The sequence below is a fragment of the Manacus candei genome, unplaced genomic scaffold (genome assembly GCF_025592945.1).
Source record: "Manacus candei isolate 608988 ecotype Guabito, Panama unplaced genomic scaffold, ASM2559294v1 h1tg000043l, whole genome shotgun sequence".
Lineage (NCBI taxonomy): Eukaryota > Metazoa > Chordata > Aves > Passeriformes > Pipridae > Manacus > Manacus candei.
The window spans coordinates 430026-449809 of record NW_026138091.1 but is presented as its reverse complement, the minus strand read 5'-3'; the positions used below and the strand labels follow the sequence as shown (position 1 = coordinate 449809).

Genomic DNA, 19784 nt, shown 5'->3' with positions numbered 1-19784 from the left:
CAAAGGAGTAGTCAAGTTATTTGACAGTTGCTATGATGAACAAAAACACAGTTTTGCAGAAATCAAATGTGTACCTTGGCTATTGCTGCGCATAAGTGGGTGTAACCACAAATGAAATTTGACAGGGAGAAACTCTAAAAAAAGCTGTGTCACCTGCCCTGTTGTAGGCTGTCATGGCGGTGCTGATGGTTGCTGGTGGCCCTTCTGCCTGGAATGTCTGTGGATTTCGACTTCCCTGTTGGCTGAGGTAGCTCACCCCTGCTGAGGTCTTGAATACCTCGTTCTACCTCAGTCCATTCAGATTTACCATGTGCCTGACCATGGGTTGTTGCCACCGTGGGTGTTGCAGTCTGCCCCATTCAAGGTTCTCCGCTCTCACAGCTGTTGGCTGGTGGTTTGCCCTCCTGCTGCTCCTCTGTTTTAGCTGACTTCTTCCTTCCAGTTACATGTAACAGTTGAACTTAACACTGAGTACAAAGAAATGTTCTAGTTAGACTCATATTCATCCTTAATGTGTTTCAATGTGCAAGAAGCATTACGGTGAGCGGAACACACTCAGTTTACTTCAGATAGACATATAGTGTCTGAGTAATATGAACTTAGGGTTTAAAATGTGAAATGAGGTTCGTAATACAGTAATTCATGTTGTGAGGGTTTTATTCCGCTGTTGTAAGAAAAAGGAAGTCATACAGCTACAAAAAAATGATAAACCTGTTACGCATTCTACCTTTTAAGGAAAATATAGAAAACATTTACCCTTTACCGGTTTTCTTTTGATTTACCAAGTCCAAAAAAATAACTTGGAAGGCACCATGCAGTAAGCTGGAGCTTGAACAACTAGTTACAGTGTTGTAAGAAATCAGAAGACTATAAAGGGGCCCAGCTCCTTATCTAATTCTATTTATAGCTATTTATAATAAGTATAATTTTATAGATACAATTTTTGTATAAGTTGACTTTAATAACTACAATATATACATAGTATATACCCAAATATATATGTATATATGAAATCAATGTATACATACATATACATATAAAATACATACTTGTTTTTAATGAAGTAATACAACATTTTAATATAAATTATCTTAAATGAACTCTGTCGAAATTTCCTCTGAAAAGAACTTGAAAAGTGGCCTTTGTTCTGCTTTTTAAGCTTGATATTGTATTAAGTCTCCTAAGTTTCTGTCTCTATATTCTCTATAAGTGTATTAAAAGTTTCAGGATATGGCAGATTTGTGCAGAATGAGAAAATTTTACGTGTTGACATACACATCCTTTCATCCACATTTCTGTTCACAGCAGCATTGCCAAACCAGATGGAAGAACTGGTTTAAGTTTTCTGGGGTTACGCAGCAGTACTCACTCAGAAGTTCATTATAATCTTGCTGGTAGCTGACTCCTATCTAAATACTGTATTTGAGTTCTCTACAGTTCGTTTTTCTTAATCAAAAGTGAATATGGGTGAAAGGCAATATTTGAGATTAGTAGCTTGTCTGTCGAAGCTTTCTGGTCCACTCTTGTGGAATAAATTTAATTGTGTTTACCTGCTAACTGCTGGACACCTGATAACAAAGGTAACAAAGAGATCTGCTGAAAGTGGGAGGGATGTAGGCTGGTATATTTTTGTTTGTTTGTTTTGTAGCTACTAGGAGAGACTTTGAGAAAAGGCCTACCAAAACCACTGTACAGCGTGGGTATTGATGTTTGGCTCACAGCCCTCAGTCATTGCTTGTCACCATGTTCTCAGTCTGCTCAGTGTAACCTAAAAATATTGTATTTTATCATTCTGAAATAACTTCATGCTGAAATAGATCAGTATGAGTGCAGATCAGATATGTGACTGAAGCTGATGAACCTCCTGATGGGAAAGGAAACCTTTTACCTTTTTTCCTGAGTTCCTTCCCAATTTAAACCAGCCTGAAAGTGTGTATCTGTATTCATGCCATTGTTTGGACTGTTCACATCCAATGAATGTTTAGTTGTCTGTCTGACCAGTAAGCTGATAGTGTGATGAGAATGTCTTTTCAGAAAGGCTGCCTGCAAAATCTCTTTATGAGAAAGATCACTTGAAGTGGTGCAATTCTTTCTGGCTTTTGGTAATAAAAGTGGAGTTTATAGATGTTTTCAGCAGAAGTTATGTAGGATAACTGTGGGTCACAGAATGGGAAGATGCAGAGTTTTGTAGCAAGCTGGTTAATTTGTCCAGGATCAAACTTGTGGTAAGGATGAAAAAAAATGACAGAGGTGTGTAGCTGGACTTAATAAGGCTCCTTAGAAATAGCTTGGGCTCTGTACTCAGCCTGTTATTTTCAAATTATCCACATCTTTTTTACTTGTTGCACTGATTTTTAGATATAAGAGCTACAGTGATGCTGCAATTTTCAAGTTAAGCACCACTAAACTTTAAATAATTGAGAGAAATGTTGAAAGTCTGTTTGATGCCCAGCCTGTGGGAAACTTTTTTTTCCTGACAGACCTGGAATAGAAGGATTGCAGGAAAGTTTTATAAAATTCTTATTGATGTAAATAACGGCAAGATCAATTTGTGTTGATACTGCTTTCACACTTAGAAAGTTTTGAGAATTACAATTAGTTAAAGTGAAGTTGTACATAGTGCATGCAGTTGCATCTTCGGTGTGTTTATATGTTGTTACAGACGAAATCTTCCAAATGCAGAGGAGGAATATGGCAAATTTAGGACACAATGGTCTTCCAGAATGCACTGATTGGTCTTTTTTCTTTACTGATGCCTGTTACAGGCCTTCAAATGTGGATTACAGTGTTGAAGCCAGTAAAATGGAGATGTAGGTAAAAGTTTTGAATATACCTTGGGAGATTCTCTAATTTCAGTAGTGAGATGGCAGAAAAAGATAAGGGAGACACAAATTCCCAACTGTATGAACAAGGGCAAGTGCCGGATTCTGCACCCGGGACGAGGCAATCCTCGTTGTTAGACTGTATAGACTGGGAAATGAGTCACTGGAAAGCAGTGCCGTGGAAAGGGACCTGAGAGTCCTGGTCAATGGCAAGTTGAATATGAGTCAGCAGTGCCCTGGCAGCCAGGAGGGCCAACCGTGTCCTGGGGGGCATCAGGCAAAGCATCACCAGCTGGTTGAGGGAGGGGATTGTCCCGCTCTGCTCTGCTCTGGTCTGCACTCACCTTGAATATTGTGTGCAGTTTTGGGCACTGCAATATTAAAAAGATGTTAAGCTATTAGAGAGTGTCCAAAGGAGGACTCTGAAGATGATGAAGCGCCTTGAGGGGAAGCTGTATGAGGAGCAGCTGAGGTCACTTGGTCTGTTCAGCCTGGAGGAGTCTGAGGGGAGACCTCATTGCAGTCTACAACTTCTTTGTGAGGGGAGGAGAAGGGGCGGGGACCAATCTCTTCACTCTCATTACCAGTAATAGTACCCAAGGAAATGAAGCTGAGTCAGGGGAGGTTAAGGTTGGATATCAGGAAAACATTTTTCACCCAGAAGGTGATTGGGCACTGGAGCAGGCTCCCCAGGCGAGTGGTCACAGCACCAAGCCTGACAGAGTTCAACAGGTGTTTGGACAACACTCTCAGGCACATGGTGTGATTCTTGGGGTGTCCTGTGCAGGGCTAGGAGTTGGACTTAATTATTGTGATGGGTCCCTTACAACTCAGAATATTCTGTGATTCTATGAAATTCTGTTAGAAATATTACTGAAGCTGTGTAGTATTAAGGAAATATAAAGATACTAGAAGGAAGAAAGGGGCAATGGCTTCTGTTCATTTGAAAATAAATTTTCTGGTTGTGTTGGAAGATACTACTATTTTCAAGTTAATGCAGAGGTTATTAGGTAGGTGAAAAAAGCCTTCTGTTTACATCATTAGGTGTATTCTCTAAAATGCCTCACTTGCTAAAACGAAAACTCAAGAATTTGAGTTGTATTATTTGCAGCCATTGATGCTTGACAAATCATGTACACAAACCCAGTATGATTTCTCTCTGTGATTCTTTTCAATAACAATGCACAGTTAATGTGTTGCATTCAGTGCCATAATAAATAATTTCTTAGTGCAGTAATGTGACAGGATTAGTAATACCAACCCTCTCCTGCCCAAGCCCCTGAGAGCATTGAATGTTACAGAAGCGTGGATGAGAAGGAAGGGCTTCAGGTTATCAGCAATGGGCTAAGATGTAATTTCTTCTGCAGGAAGGTTTTTTTTCCTAAAATTACCTACCTTAAATAGATCTTCTTCCAAAATAACTATATTAGACTACGTCAGTTTGAATTTATGTGAATGTACATGTCTTTTGCTACTCATATCTCATATCTGCTATATGACTGAGGAATCGCCCAGATCATTTTGTTTTTTGTAATCTTTCTTATTCTTTTTTTTTTACTCCATCTTCTTTCTTTCCCTTCTGCCTTGAAAAATGACTAATTCCTTCTTAACTAGAAATAGAGATTTTCATTTCAGGGTAATTTTTCTCAGACTTGACTTAGAATCAAAACTGGAATACGGTAAAAAAATCCTACTGAGACTGACAACCCAAATTTTTATCTTCTTTGCTAGTAAAACAACAGTATCTTGATAAAACAGTGTATTAGACTCACTTAATGCTGGATATCCTTATCTTACTTAAAACTCAAATGGCATTCTTCAGTGCATGGCTTAGAATGATTTAACTGAGGTGTCACTGGGGTAGCTATTAAAAAATATCAATATTAGTATTTTTTAGAGGATGAGACTAATCAGGAATGTAGTAAGAGTGGCATCTTGGGTTTTTTGCATTCCACACAAAAGACTTCCAAATGACTCTGAAAATCTGAAGAAACAGCTGAACTTAATCTCCCCTGACTGAAGATAGTTATACTGCAGCATGTCAACGTCTGCAATTCCTACAGTAACGTAGCTCAGTGTAGCTCAGGCAAACAAGTGAAGCAAAGCCACGCTGAATTGACTGCTGAGGCTTCTGATGCTTCCACTATATGTAGTTTGTGAGTTTTACTTTGGACTGGGTCTAGTTTCATGCTTTGAATTGAATGTCCCATAACTCACTTCAAAGCTATCCCATGAATCATTGCTTTCTTGACTTGTGTATTCCTTTAGGAATGCCATGCTCACCCTTCATCTGTCTCTCTGCTGCTTGATTTCTCTCTCCAGTCTGAGTGCGTGTTGTCCAAATAATGCCTTTTAGGGGAACATGAATGCTGTAGGAGCTGTGCAGAACACTAGAGACTATCCTTCACATGGACTAGAAGTTCCTTTTAAGGTTAACGATTGTCTGCATCCCATATCTTCTGTGGAATGAATGCCATGGCATCCCTTCTAATCAAACATTAAATCCACACAAAGCTGATAAGTATTATGGAATCCATATCTCATCCCAGTCCCCTACAGCATACAGCTGTTCTCCCAAACCAGAAAGAAAAATGGTTCTTCCCAATATCCCCAACTTCCTCTTGATCCAAAGAACTTCTTGATATCTGAAAGATGGAAGGAGAAATTACTGCAACTAACTGCAATCTGAGTGGCTGTCTGACTGTAATAGAAAGAAGTAGAAATCATCCTGATTTAGGTTTTTTCTTGTTCCTTGTGGAGGACTGTACCTGCGTTGCTACCACCAAAGGTTCTTTATGTACTGCATTTGAGACTGTGGCTGGGCTTTTGTGCAGAAGCTGAGTAGGGCTATGTGATCAAGGCATGCCACATCCATGGATTATGTGGTTTCTGGGACTATGCCTGGTACACATGCAGAGCTAGGATGGGGCAGGTGGTCTCTGACAGAGCTCGTTCCTTCACGGCCCCTGGGAAATTGTTTCTCAAGGCATAGCAGCTCTCAAAGGCATACTTTTCCCTAAACTGTGTCCCAGGACTACTGATCCTGGGACCAAGGGTGTAGATGTCCAAGGGATTAGTGGAGTGCTCTCTCCTCCCCTGAAGATCTGTTCAAGATACCCATGCTGGCAGCACACACACCACCTGAAACCATGGTTTCACTAACCTCTGAAACATGGTTTTGCCACCTCATCAAGAACATGGTATTCATCTAATTGAAATTAATGCAGAACCACTTGTCAGTCCTCTCCCACTCTGCAGCAGGCTTGATATTAGCAACAGGGTGGTACATCTGCTGGAGAAGCTTTTACAGCAGTAGGAAAAGGAGCAAACAGTAATTAAGAAGAGTAATAGAACAGTGAAGAGGCTGATCAAGGAGTGGGGGGGAGTAGGAAGGAGCACTTTGTTTAGTAGTCTCGGAAGAAGAATACAGTGGATAAGCTAAAGAGCATAAGGTGACTCTCTGCCTCTGGTTTAGAGAATGCATATGTGACATGGCTCTTTTTAGCCCATGAGATGCAGTTCAGGATATTTCAGGAGCTCTCGTTTTTTGAATAATCCTTTTCTGTTTAGCTTGCATTGAAGGATTCCATACTTGTGAGACCTAGTCAGTGTTCAAGCCAGTAAGTTTGAAATTCCTCTTTTGAGCATTTTGAGTGGGATTTCTGGTTTAGGATCTTCTAGGAAGAATTCTTTTGGCGTGGACCAAAACCGCTTGCAATAACTACTAGGGATTTACTTCAGAACTGCGTTACTTGCAAACCTGAGCTGCTAATATAGCTGTAGTATTTGTTTGGTGGCTGTGTAAAAGTAAAACCATGCTCACTGGGGACTTGCATTTAATGGAAGTGTAATTTATGCCCCAATCTTCAGAGCTGAAAGCTTACTTGAGTTTCTTATTATATCACTTGGTCTCAAGTGATTTTATTACTGAAGTGTCAAATATATTAAAGTGATAGAGCAATCTTAAAATGGAAGAAAAGTGGAGAAATAGCGTGTTAGTTTTTGAGTGATAAAGTATACTACACTGTCTTAATGTAAACCATAAATGGCAAAGCAAAGAAAGTGGAAGATTTCATGGCTTTTAACAATTTAATGAAATGTCAATACTCATGGTTCCCCAATCCCCTTCTTTTTAGAAAGCGATTGCTTGAATGTTTCAGGGCTACCACATCAATCTGTAGGGCAATGTAAACCTGCTTTCAAATGTTCTCTCATCTTCCAAGTAGTTGCAGATAGAGACACTGTTTTATTATATTGTCCAAATGTTTCCTGGCTGTCAGAAGGATGAGGGAAAAAGGGCACAAGGAAAATCATAAACGCCCATATATTGTATTGGATTATTGTCTTCAGTGACATTAAACTCTCTAGGGGTGGGGAGGTTAAGTGCAGACAAGTGCTTACTGGATTTGCACAGCTGACATGTGGTTCCTGTCTACAGCATGCTGCACATGTTTGGCTTTAAATACAATTTACCTCTGTTAGGTTTCACTAAAAATAACTGCAGTACATGCAGATCTCTTCACTGTCTCCCTCCTACTACCAAAACCAAAGTCATAGAGCTTGTATACAAGCACTGGGAGTCTTCTATTACAAAATTACTAATGGTGATGTTTAAATTATGCTGTTTCCTTTAACAGGCAAACATTGCCTTTTTAATAATCATTAATAATTATTTATGAAATAAATATAGTAAACAATAATAATACTTGTCCATTGTGCTTAACATTTTATTGTTACACTACACACACTTAACACTGACTATAAAAATACTCATTTGATATTGTTTTCATTGCCTCTGGCCTTTTTGTCAATACTCTGAGTCTCACAAGCAGGAAGGATGATGATTAGTTTTCTCATTTCTTTGTGAGAAGGTGATGTTAACTCTGTGTTACAATAAGTTTGCAGATTTTAATTTTTTCACTGTAGGAGGTATAGAAAACTAATTTACCTTTGGAAGTAGAGTTGTTAGCTTTACTTACAATTACTTTCACCAATTCTAGCTAGAAATGGTATGGTGATGACAGCCTTATAAGCATACTCTCTCTGTGGTTGAAAATAGCAGCAGGGATTTTTGCAGTGTTTATAGAAAATGGAACTTATGCAGTTGTCTTCTGATGCAAAAGTGCATGCTTGAGGCTTCTGTGCTTCCATTTTTTCAATCCTCAGGCAGAAGTGTAGAAATATGCATAGTTTGATTGTGGATATGCTGTGAATTAATGCAATGACAGAGCAGATGCATCTGGAGCTTCTGGATGTTACTGTCTCATGTTACTGAAAGTCTGAATATAGGTTTCCACAGAAGACAGAAGCAGAGAGCAATTATCCTCTTCAGTGTATGTATCATATACAGTTCTAGGACTACTACTCTCTACTCTTTAAATAGAGAAAACTCAAATTTTTAAATAATATAAATGACAAAGAAAATCTACCCTCCTGACTAGCTCATCCTTGAAAAAGAGGTTCCTTCCCTTCTGTGCTGCTTGCATGTGTATTATTTGCTTAGGCTGCCCCCATTGCTTACGTTATTTGCTGGGTCACTAAAAACATTCTTACTGCTTCAGAACCTTGAATGGTTTTTATTCCACAGGCAAGATCCCACTGCTGCTCTCAGGAGTTTGTCTCCTCTTTCCTTTTTTTTTTTCTGATAGTACCTGAAGAAGAGAGTCTCTTACAAGACTAAATTTTACTTGAAACCTTGTCTATGTGAATAAATGAGGACTAATGCCGTACGGGTAAGATTTGAGGAATTTATGCATGAGTAGATTTATGTTGCATTGATCGTAAAAGAAATTAAAACCTTTGAACTTCTTATGTTTATTGTAGTATTTTCTAATTGGCAAACTCTTAAAGAATAGTTTTACTACGATAGGTAAGAAGAGTTCCCCTGTAAGGCAGAGCAACTCCTTTGTTCTGAACTTAGATTTGTCTTCACTTAGCCCAAGAACTTCCTAGAGAATGTCTTATAATTAATGTAAAACTAACGCAAGCAAAACTCCTGTCCTTTTATTGACATGTAACAATGTTTATGGAGTATTCCAGTTCGCAACTTCCTGGGGATTTTCTCCTTCCATCCTGTTCTCAATAAGTTTATTAGTCTACTTGGTTTCTTCTTAGTCTACAGTTTTTCCTGTTAACCTCTCTTAGCCTGTGTGTTGTGCACAGTTACACCTCTACACATGGATGTCTAATTGAAGAATTGAAAGGCAGTGAGCAGGATTAGGTACTGAGTATTACACAGCTGTCAGCCTCTGGAACTCAAGAAAAACTCTGATGGGTGAGTTCATTCAGTTGCTCTTAGGGAGTTAGTAATTTGCTTTTCCTTGAGAAGATGCCACATTTCCGTACCACAACAAGTAGGTGGGAACAAGTGCACAGTGCTTGTCACAGGCTCCCATGCTCACTCTAACAGAAGTAAGTAGTCGATCCTGGCATACTAATGAAATTTTCAATACTACTTTTGTGACAGAATATTATGTACTGTCAATAAATGTTTTCTCATGGTGTTTCAGAGACATTGCTGCTGATCTGTCTATCACATTTCTTGAGTTCCAATTCTTTGCTGCTGTACATAGTCTGTCTTCAGGTTTCTGCACAGCAAAAATGAAAATCTGAAAATGAGAGCAAAAATAGCCTTTTAAATCTAAACACGTTTCTCTGAATTTGTATTTACTTTTGGTTCAGGTTGTAAGATTTCTTGTCTCAGATTATGAGAAGTTTCTGACACTGTAATAGCGAAAATATTACTACATATTGATTTCTGTTTCAAACTTTACTGCTAGGACAGAATTTGCACTATGAAATGCCCTGCTTTAAAATTTGCAAAACGTTACTATTGATTTTGTTTTTTGCTATAATAAGTACAATAATTAGCCTCATTCCATTTTTAATTTATGGAAAAAAAATGTATTACAGAGAGGTTTTTTTGCAAAAAGGAAATTGTCTTAAATTTATTGAACCTCGATTGCATTGTTCATCAGCTTTCCGTATCATACAGTCTTTTCTCCTTAATGTCCTGCATCTGTTGACTGTGTAAAAGTTGTTTACATATGGGGCACCAGTAGATCTGGAGAAACTTTTAATATGTTGTGAGTGTTTTGTCATTACAGGTCTCCAAGTTAGCTGATGTCATGATCAGACATGGTGTGAAGAAAGGAGATCGTGTGGTCATCTACATGCCCATGATTCCACAGACAGTGTACTGCATGCTGGCTTGTGCAAGAATAGGAGCCATCCATAGCCTGATTTTTGGTGGATTTGCATCTAAAGAGCTTTCTGTTCGCATTGATCATGCAAAGGTAATAACAGATTGTATCGAGTCTGGCTGAGCTGGAGTTCATTTTCCCATAGCAGCCCTCACAGTGCTGTGCTTTGCATTGGTACCTAAAAGGGGTTGATAACACACTGGTGTTATCACTTGCTACTGCTGAGCAGCGCTGGCACAGCACCAGCTCTATCTCTCAGCATTCCTCCCCCCATCCCCGATTGAGGGCAAGATCCTGGGAGGGAACACAACCAGGCCAGCAGACCCAAATTAACCAAAGAGATATTCCATACCATCAGCTCAGATATAAGAGCTAAGGGAAGGAGGAGAAAGGGAGAGCATTTGTTGTTTTTGTTTGCCTTCTGAGGACCACTTACATGTGCTGAAGCCCTGATGCCCGGGAAGTGGCCAGACATCTCTTGCTAATGGGAAGTAAAGAGTAAACCTTGTTATTTTCCTCTTTGTGTGTGCACACAAACTTTCACTTTTTCTTTAGTAAACTGCCTTGTCTCAACCTACAAGTCATTTTCCATCTTACTCTCTCTCCCTTGTCCGGCTGGGAAGGGGAGTGATAGAGCGGCTTTTGTGGGGCACCTGCCATCTAGCCAAGGTCAACCCACTACACCTATTTGGAGTGATAAACACCATTGCATTAGTTACTAGTATAAGTCAATATAACAAGCTTGTTGCTTTTGTTTTTTTTCCAGAGAGGGTAACATTTTTCTTTGTGTGGCACGCAGTCTCAATTTGTGTATAATGTGTAATGTTGCAATATGAACACAGTACTACATCTCTGCTGAGGCTAATACTTGTATAACAGACATTGACATATGAATTTTCACCCCTTTTAAAAAAGCATGAGTTTAACACACTACTGTCTGTTTAGAGCATACTTTCTTCTCCCATTGGTCAATCTTTTCCTACAAAGCATCGCCTTAACACTGGCTTTATGTCCAGCATTTTCATCAAGTGTGTGAGAAAAATGCTACCAACCCTAAATAATTTCATTGGTTTATTTGATGTTTAGACATGTTAGGTAGTACATTTTTTCAGCTATGTTGTAGTTTAGGAATGGTATTCCCCAAGTTAGTGTTCCCACTGAAATGTTTCAAATTGCGCACTGCTCGCTCACTCCCCTTTCCCCTCCGTCTCCCTCTGCGACAGGATGGAGAGGAGAATTGGAGGCAGGAAAGGTGAAGATCACAGGTTGAGATAATAATGATTTACTGGAAACAGCAATGAGATAAAAAACCAAACAGTAACAGCAACAATATTAATAAGAGTGTACAAGGAAGGCAAATGATTCACATGCAAATTCTCCCCATGCACAACTGGCGCTGCCCAACCACTCCCTCTGCCACCTACCTGGAAGGAACCCATCCCCCTCCCCACCCTGTGTATGGCATGAGGTGGTATAGAATAACCTCAGAGTCCGGGCTGTGCCTCTCTTGGTTACTGCAAAAATTAACCCTGTCATTGCTGGAACCAGGACAAGCTATAATTCTGCTTCATTTAATTTCTACATGAATCAGGGCAGCTATGGAACCAGTTGCCTTAAATAAATGACTCTGCGGAGAACATAATTAGCAGAGCTCAATGCTTTAAAGGCTTCTGCGTTCGGCATAAATTGATCTTGTTTATGAGGGGTTATGTAAGTCTGTGTTACTGAAAATGCAAATAGTACTTTACTAATCTACTTAGTAGCTTATGTATGCATTAGTTTCAACTGGAATGGTCTGTTCTTATGTTCTGCTCATGAATAAGACTAAGTCCTTGTCATCTTGATCAGTCACCTGGATCATTCAGACTATCTGTGAATCTATCACTAATCATGTTGCTTAGACAGGACATTGTACAGGGTAAAGTCCACAGGACTTGTGGACTTACTTAGATTTCTGTGTACAGAAGTGCTTTTCAGATGACCGAAGTTTGAATTTTGTAAATATCTGTAAATAAAAAGTTGAATGCATTTCCCCTCCTCTCTTTAGTGCTTTAACAAAGTTAATAAAATGGCTAAAATGGTTGGCTGGAATGGTAAAAAAAAAGGCTAACAACAACTCTAGTTTTCCCTGTCTTTCTTCCCACTTCCCCACTTTTTTAACAAGCTATAAAAAGTAATGTTAACTCACAGAATTAGGGAAAAATAATGTAAAAGAAAAATGATAAACTTTAAAAATGGAGGTTGCTATAATACAAATCATCTAGCATGTTTACTCTTAGAGTATTTTGCAATTATTACCTAATTAATCCCAGTGGTTTCTCTCTGGGGAACAGAGGGAGACAGCACAGTAATCATAATCCTTGCTTCATGTATTAAAATGAAAATGGAGAAAGTGTAAATGTTTTACCGGAGGTCACATAGCAACTCTTTTGAAGGGTTAGCTGTAGAATTACTAGCTGCAGGCCATGGATTAAATCCTAATTTACATTGCTTTTGGTTTCTTTAAAAGGCAGATATAAGTATTATGGATGATTTTTGGTCCATCTGATGCATAATGAAAATGTGAGTAAAGAGGAGAGGCACATCCTCATTCTGAATTTCAAAACATGTCCCAATTTTGCAACATGGTAAAACTTTCATCGTAAGTGAATTGCACGCTACTGACTTTATGTTTAGGATTTGTATATAAGTACCTGTGATAGATGGTATTCTTCTGAACTCAGAAGTTAATTAAAGCAGTCTCAAAATAACCTAACCTTTTTATTAGGCTTTTATGTGAATTGGTTTAGATGCTGCAATACAGGACCTGATGTTGGTGAGATTAAGTAGAAAGAGTTAAGAATGTACAATGGAAATCTGGCTGTTAGATGCTTTTGTGGAAAAAAAAGTCAAATTTCACATTCTCTTAGAAGACCTGAGTGAAAGAAATAACAAGAACTTTCTAGTGACTATGAAAAGGTACATACACGTTACTATTTTACCTTAATTTATCTTGAATTTAAAATAGGGAATTCTGCAAAGTCCTGCAGCTGGTAATTTCTACTCATGTCAGGTATTGGCAGTTACAGGTATTCTTCACTGAATTTTGATGAAGTGATACAGATCATGAGAACAGAATTTTTTGTCATCTTTTACCTGAATCTGGGAATATATAATTTGTAATATCAAAGCAATAGGTAGGTTCATAGAATCATAGAACAGTTTGGGCTGGAAGGTCATCTAGTCCAACTCCTATGCAGTGGGCAGGGACATCTTCAACCAGATCAGGTTGCTCAGAGCTCTGTCAAACCTGACCATGAATGTTCCTGGGGGTGGGGCATCTAACACGTCTCTGGGCAACCTGGGCCAGTGTTTTACCACCATCATTGTAAAAAGTTTCTTCCTTAAATCTTGTATAAATCTAGCCTCTCAGTTTAAAACCATTACCCCTGGTCCCACTGCAACAGGCCCTGCTAGGAAGTTTGTCTCCATCTTTCTTATAAGCCCCCTTTAGGTACTGAAATGCCACAATGAGGTTACCCCAGAGCCTTCTCTTCTTCAGGCTGAATAACTCCAACTCTAAACTTTCCTCATAGCATAGAGGGGCTCTGCCCTTCTGATCACCTTCATGGCCATCCTCTGGACCTACTCGTACAGATCCATGTCTTTCCTGCACTGAGGACCTCAGAGCTGGATGTAGTACTCCTAATGGGGTCTCACCAGAGCAGAGTGGAGGGCAGAATCACCTCGCTTGACCTAATGGCCACGCTGCCTGTGATGCAGCCCAGTGTAAAATTGGCTTTCTGGGCTATGAGCACCCATTGCCAGTTCATATCCAGCTTTTCATCCACCAGTGTCACTAAGTCCTTCTCAATAGGGCTGCTCTTGATCCCTTCATCCCCCAGGGTGCATCGATTTTGCAGAGGTTGCCCTGACGCAGGTGGAGGACCTTGCACTTGGCCTTGTTGAATGTCATTAGGTTGTCATGGGCCCACTCCTTGTCCTTGTCCCTCTGGGTGGCATCCCATCCTTCAGGAGTGTCAATCTTTATTGCTTTTACTGAGCTATGCCTTGTATGCTATTAGAGACTATAGAAGAATTTGTAGGAGGAGTCTTTACAACAGAATAAAAGTATTGGTCTTGTGCCAACAACTTGTACTATTGGGCCTTGCTTTATCTCATTTCTGTTTCGTAATGGTTTTTTTTCTATAGCTCACTATCTCTGACATTTCTTCTCTAGCAGACCCTTGAACTCTCCTGGTTTTCCTTCAAACTAGTTATATTTCTGTCTAATCTTAACATGCAGAACTACATGGAGCCACAGAAGAGGTGGGAAACGGGTGTATAAAAGCAATATGGGAGTAAAAGTGCAGGGGAAATAATGTCAGTACGCAGAGAGGTAAAACAGTAGAAAACAGTTAGAACCAGTAGCGAGCCTTTAATTTGCACAGCGATCCATGATGCTTCTTCACTTGGGTAATACATCACCTTAGCCAATTTAGTATTGGTTATTTTTAGATGTCCTTACTGCATACAAAGGAGTTGATGAGCAGAGGTGGCATCATTTACAAATGACTGTACAACTAGTGCTGACAGCAGTCTTTCATCTTAACAATTTAATAGAATTGTGTATCTTACATTTATTACAGTCTTAATTTCAGGGTAGCCTCCAGATGAATTTTCAGTTTAACTGCTTTGTATTGTATCATCTTTTATTAAATCACTGCAGCCCAAAAGAGAAAGTTGACAAATGCTGAAATTTTAAAGCTCATCTGAAATCTTTATTTGAATACACACCAATTAGGGAACTTCTCTGAATGGAAGATTTGGACAGGAAGCATTTTATTATTGCACAAGAAAACAATTTAATCTGTGTTTTCTCTGCTGAATTTAATGCAGCTTTAACTGTGGCATTGTGGTTTGTGCCTACTTAATGAGATTTATGCTAATGCATACAATTAGTAAACTAGCTTGATCAAACTGAGGGGCGTAAGATAAATACACTTCTGAAACTCCAGAAGGAAGGAAATTGAAGATTCATTCTTTTCCAATTAAAATGTATTCTAACACATACTTTTTTTGGTGGCACCTTTTCTTTCCCAAAAAAACAAGAAATAAAAATACTGATCTTAGGACCTAAGTCAAAGTAGCTTGTATGCGTATTTCTTGACTTAGGAAATCTTACATAAAATATGCAGTTAATTTAATGACAAAGTTGTGAAGTCCTCATCTGGAAATAGAAATTATTCTAAAAAACCCCAGAATTACAGAAATATGATTTTTGCTGGTGTGGCATCCTCTGTCCTGCAATCATTACTTGAAAGACTTTAGCTTATTCTCTTCCTCAGTTTCTAGTTTCCTGCCCTCTCGTTTGCCTTCTTTTCCCTCTTTCTCCTGTTTTTCCTCCTATACCATTTAATTGCAGGCTGGGAAAGAGCCAGCAGAGTGCTATAGCTAGTTTTGAAATATGCAATTGGAGGCAATAGAAAGCAGGCTAAACAGGACTGATAATTGTTGACATCGCTGTACTGCTCTTCCTTAACGGAGGAGCTAAGATGGACCTGGGTTTTTCTCTCTGTGTTCATTAATATTTGTGCAACTTAGAAGAAGTTAATACTGTTGATTTCTTACTCAAATTTGTTTGAAGATAGTGAAGAGTGTCTGAAGTTATTAGTGTGCTTCCGAGCAAAAAGCACATGAATGGACAGCAAGATCACACAAGCTTGATTTCCTTTAGAAAACTGATCTAAACCCCTGTTTCTAATTATGTGAAGGTAAATTTTATACTTTGAACATCATTAATCAAATAATTTAACAGAAAACATGTTATGTGGTTACTTACCTAAAATATATTGCAAATGTATATATTAACAATCTAACTTTTTTTTTTTAAGCCCAAATTTATTGTAACAGCTAGTTTTGGAGTAGAACCGAAAAGAAAAGTGGAATACATATCCCTCCTAGAAGGAGCACTGGCAAGGACACAGAGCAAACCTGATAAAGTTCTCATTTACAAGCGACCTAATTTGGTGGGTGTACACTTGTTCTGACTTTATGTTAACTTTCAGATGTTTATGTAGTGCATGTGCCTTTTCTTTTTTACAGGTAAAATTTTACTGTATCCATTGTAGTTTGGTTTTTAATTTTAAAGGCAAACATTTTATTCGTAAGATTTAAATAGTAAATAGAACTAATGCATCAGAGAGATTACTGTACAGAAAATTGAATAGTACTGTATAGAAAATTTGAATATTCCATTTGGAATGGAATTTGACCAAATTCCATTTATTCTGTCTGTTTTTCTTTTAACAATTTTCTTATTTTTCAATGGGCAGGGCCACGTTCCTCTTACTCGAGGTCGTGATCTTGACTGGGAAGAAGAGCTTGCAAAAGCACAGTGTTCTAAATGTGTCTCAGTTCCCTCAGACCATCCACTTTATATTCTGTATACATCTGGAACAACAGGCTTGCCCAAGGTAAAGAACTATCTGAAGTCTACATGTCTGTGACCAATCTATTTGCAGTTCCACTTGAGAAAATATTTAGTAAAAAAGGTTTAAAATGTTTGCCAGAGCACAATGCTGTAAATGATAAGCATTGCTAGAAATGGCTTAATCTTATTTATTCACATTTCACTACTTTAAAGGCAATGTATAGGAATAAATCATGTTTGTTTATTTAAATAGTAGTAATATAAAGCTAAGATGCATTTGCTTCAAGATATTTGTACAATAGAAACTTTTGAGGACAGCAGAATGTCTTTTATCCAGTACTATCTTCTGTGTTTTAACTGTTTTAGATAAGTGTGGTATAGTGACTTAATGGCAAGATTTGTTAATATATCACCTGTGTGATGGTATGTATTGCTGACTAGTCTTGTTCATTATTTACATATTAGCTAATTTTCCTGTAGGTAAGACATGGTGAATGATGTTACAGATTAAATGGGTTTAAGCATATTCTGAAAACTTGTGTTACTGAACAATTCTGAGAACATAATTCCCCCGAAAAGAAAAGTTTAGATTGAGTAAGTGAAAATTAACATAGAGTATTTGAAAATGTTTGCTTTTGAATGTAAATTAATGACCTATTTTTAAAGGATTGTATTTTAAAAGAGGGCTGTCTGAATGTTTGCTTGGTACTTATAATGCTCTTTTACAGTGTGTGGAAGACAAGCTGAATATAATTTTCTGTTGCTAGTCTTACAACCACAGGTTCAGACAGTATCATATATCCCTGGATATGACAGTGCTTAGACTACTACTAGAAAATTATTTAATCATGTTGCCTATAAAGTTCAGAATCTATGAGGATGTAAGGGAAAACAAGTATCAGTTTCGCTGAGAAAATTGTCTTCTGCTTTTACCTTCAAGATGGGCCCTTTAAAGCAATACATTTATCTTGAATTATTTTATTGTCAAAAATCCCAAGATAAGATCCTTTGTTACTACAGGAATTTTCCTTGACTGTGAGTTTCAATATAGTATCTCAGAGATGAAAGTTCTCAGAAGTTTACTTCACTCTGTTGGCTCTGCAGAGAAAAATGTAGACATCTTGAGTGAATCACCCTTATAAGAGGGAGATTGTCAACTAGCACTAACTAAACTACAATAAGTAACTCAGTGAATAAAATAACTTTTTTATTTGTTTAAGGAACTTAATTTGAATGCTCACGCAACTAAAATTACTCAGTTATGACCTTCATAGCAAAACTGTTGTTAATCTCAGAGCAGGAGCTGAGTTAGAAGCTGAGTCTAACAAAGGCAATCTGCTGTCTGAAAATGGCGAAATGTTAGTTAACCATTCTCTCCCTTAGCAATCTCCATTTTAATGAGTTAATGTCTCTCTACAGTCCCTCCTCTCTTGGATGAGATCTGAAAGTCCCTCTTTCATTCTATGAAGTACATCAAGAAAATGTACCATGCCTAGCATGGACAGATTGCTGCATTGTAATGTCTGTGCAGAGGATATTTGAATTTTAGTTCATCTGAATTTTAGTTCAGGACACCAGGACATAGTTTACTTAATTCTTTCCTCTAGGAACAGGGTACTAGAAGGTGAAATACATGAAATCTATAGTAACCATACTTATATTGCAGAATATTTCCAAAATTTTCCTATAATTAGTCTTCCAGAGCTGGTTATTGATTTACCAAGGTGCATAATGCTATTGATACTCTCTCATTCTAATTTTCCCTCTTTTAGGTGAACACTGGGATGTTCTTCATTTTGCATTTTTATGTGCACTTCAGGCCAGATATAAACTTTCAAAAATATACATTTATTTAAGCCAAGTTTCCGATGTCTTTACAAAAAGTCAGTGCAGAAAGATGGGTACATTTCAGGGAGTAATTCACTCCAGTTGTTTCAGGGATTGTCCACTTCACAGGTGCCCCTCCTATCCAGTGATGATACAGAGAGACTAGGCAATGAATTTAAAACATGCCTAACATTTAGATGGCACAGTGTGAGGTAAATAATCAATCTCTTATTTTTTGTCAGCATATGTTGACTAAATATTTGTATATCCAGTTTTTATGAGAGAATTCTAGATTTGTTAGTAATCCTCTGAAAACTATTGTCATCTAGGCCTTGGGTTGTGTTTTTGGTTTTTTATTGTATGTTTGTTTGTTTTCCAAAATTACTTCTTTTGTGGAAGTGCTAGTACACACACGTTCTTTTTGGAATAGATCCTTTTCTTTAGGAGTATTGGAATTAGACAACCTTAAGTCTATTGCTGGTAAAACCTCAACATGTAATTGAAGACTCAAATTAAATACTCAAATTTTCTCATTTAGGGTGTTGTCAGACCAACAGGTGGCTATGCAGTTATGCTAAACTGGACAATGTCAGCTGTATACGGACTCACACCTGGTGAGGTAATTCCACTTAAACGTCATGTAAATGTGTTTGAATGCCTCTTAAAACTTCTCACTCTAATTATGTTTTTATTTCATTTTAGGTGTGGTGGGCAGCTTCTGATTTAGGCTGGGTTGTTGGTCATTCCTATATTTGCTATGGACCTCTCCTTCATGGGAATACTACAGTTTTGTATGAGGTATGAACCATTCTAAAAAATCAGCCTTGGAAAAGGCAGCATCTCCTCCAGCTGATGATCCAGGTGATCCCATTTATGCTTGTCTGTTCTTCATGCTATAGATGTTTGAATTGTGTGTATATCTTCAGTGTTCATACTCTCCTGTCTATTACAGTAATTTTTAAGGAAAACCTATTTCACTGTCCTTCAAGCTTGTCTACTTCAGCTGTGTGAAGGGTAATAGTCAGCGGGGCAAGGAATTCCGAAACAACAGACCTAGAAATGGCAGAAAGTGGAGTATACCTGTGTTGTTGATTAGACTACCATGTGTTTTGCATGTCTTGAAATGAAAAACTGGATCTGAGTTGGATGCATTGAGAGCTTCATGGCTGGAACTAGAACTTCGAAGGAGACTTGTTTCTTCTCCCTCAACCACTCAAAGCAACCGAAACCAAGACTGAGATGACATTCAAGTCGTCATCCTTTTCCTTGTGGGATGAAACTCAGTGGGGTGGAGAGGAGACTAGTCTGAGTGGTCTGTTGCATCCTAACTTTGGTGTTCAAAATAGCAATCATGCTGCCTTACACTGTTATTTTTTCAGGAGTTATTGTTGATTGTCTCTCTGATCATGAGGCAGGAAGATACAGTGTTGCTTGAACCATCTTCTTTATTCTTCAGGGAGTGTCCAGTATCCATCAGTGATAGTGAAAGACATTTTATGTAGAAGCACTGACATTGTTAGC

The 19784-nt window shown here is 38.2% G+C and overlaps 1 protein-coding gene across 2 annotated transcripts in view; it reads left to right on the top strand.

Moving 5' to 3' along the window:
- ACSS3 (acyl-CoA synthetase short chain family member 3) overlaps positions 1 to 19784 on the top strand; it is a 79486-nt gene that overhangs the window by 9600 nt on the left and 50102 nt on the right. For both annotated transcript variants that reach the window (XM_051795720.1, XM_051795721.1), the window contains exons 3-7: positions 9929 to 10117; positions 15898 to 16032; positions 16339 to 16479; positions 18802 to 18882; positions 18966 to 19061. In XM_051795720.1, coding sequence (XP_051651680.1) covers positions 9929 to 10117; positions 15898 to 16032; positions 16339 to 16479; positions 18802 to 18882; positions 18966 to 19061 — 642 coding nt within the window. The remainder of the gene's footprint in view (positions 1 to 9928; positions 10118 to 15897; positions 16033 to 16338; positions 16480 to 18801; positions 18883 to 18965; positions 19062 to 19784) is intronic.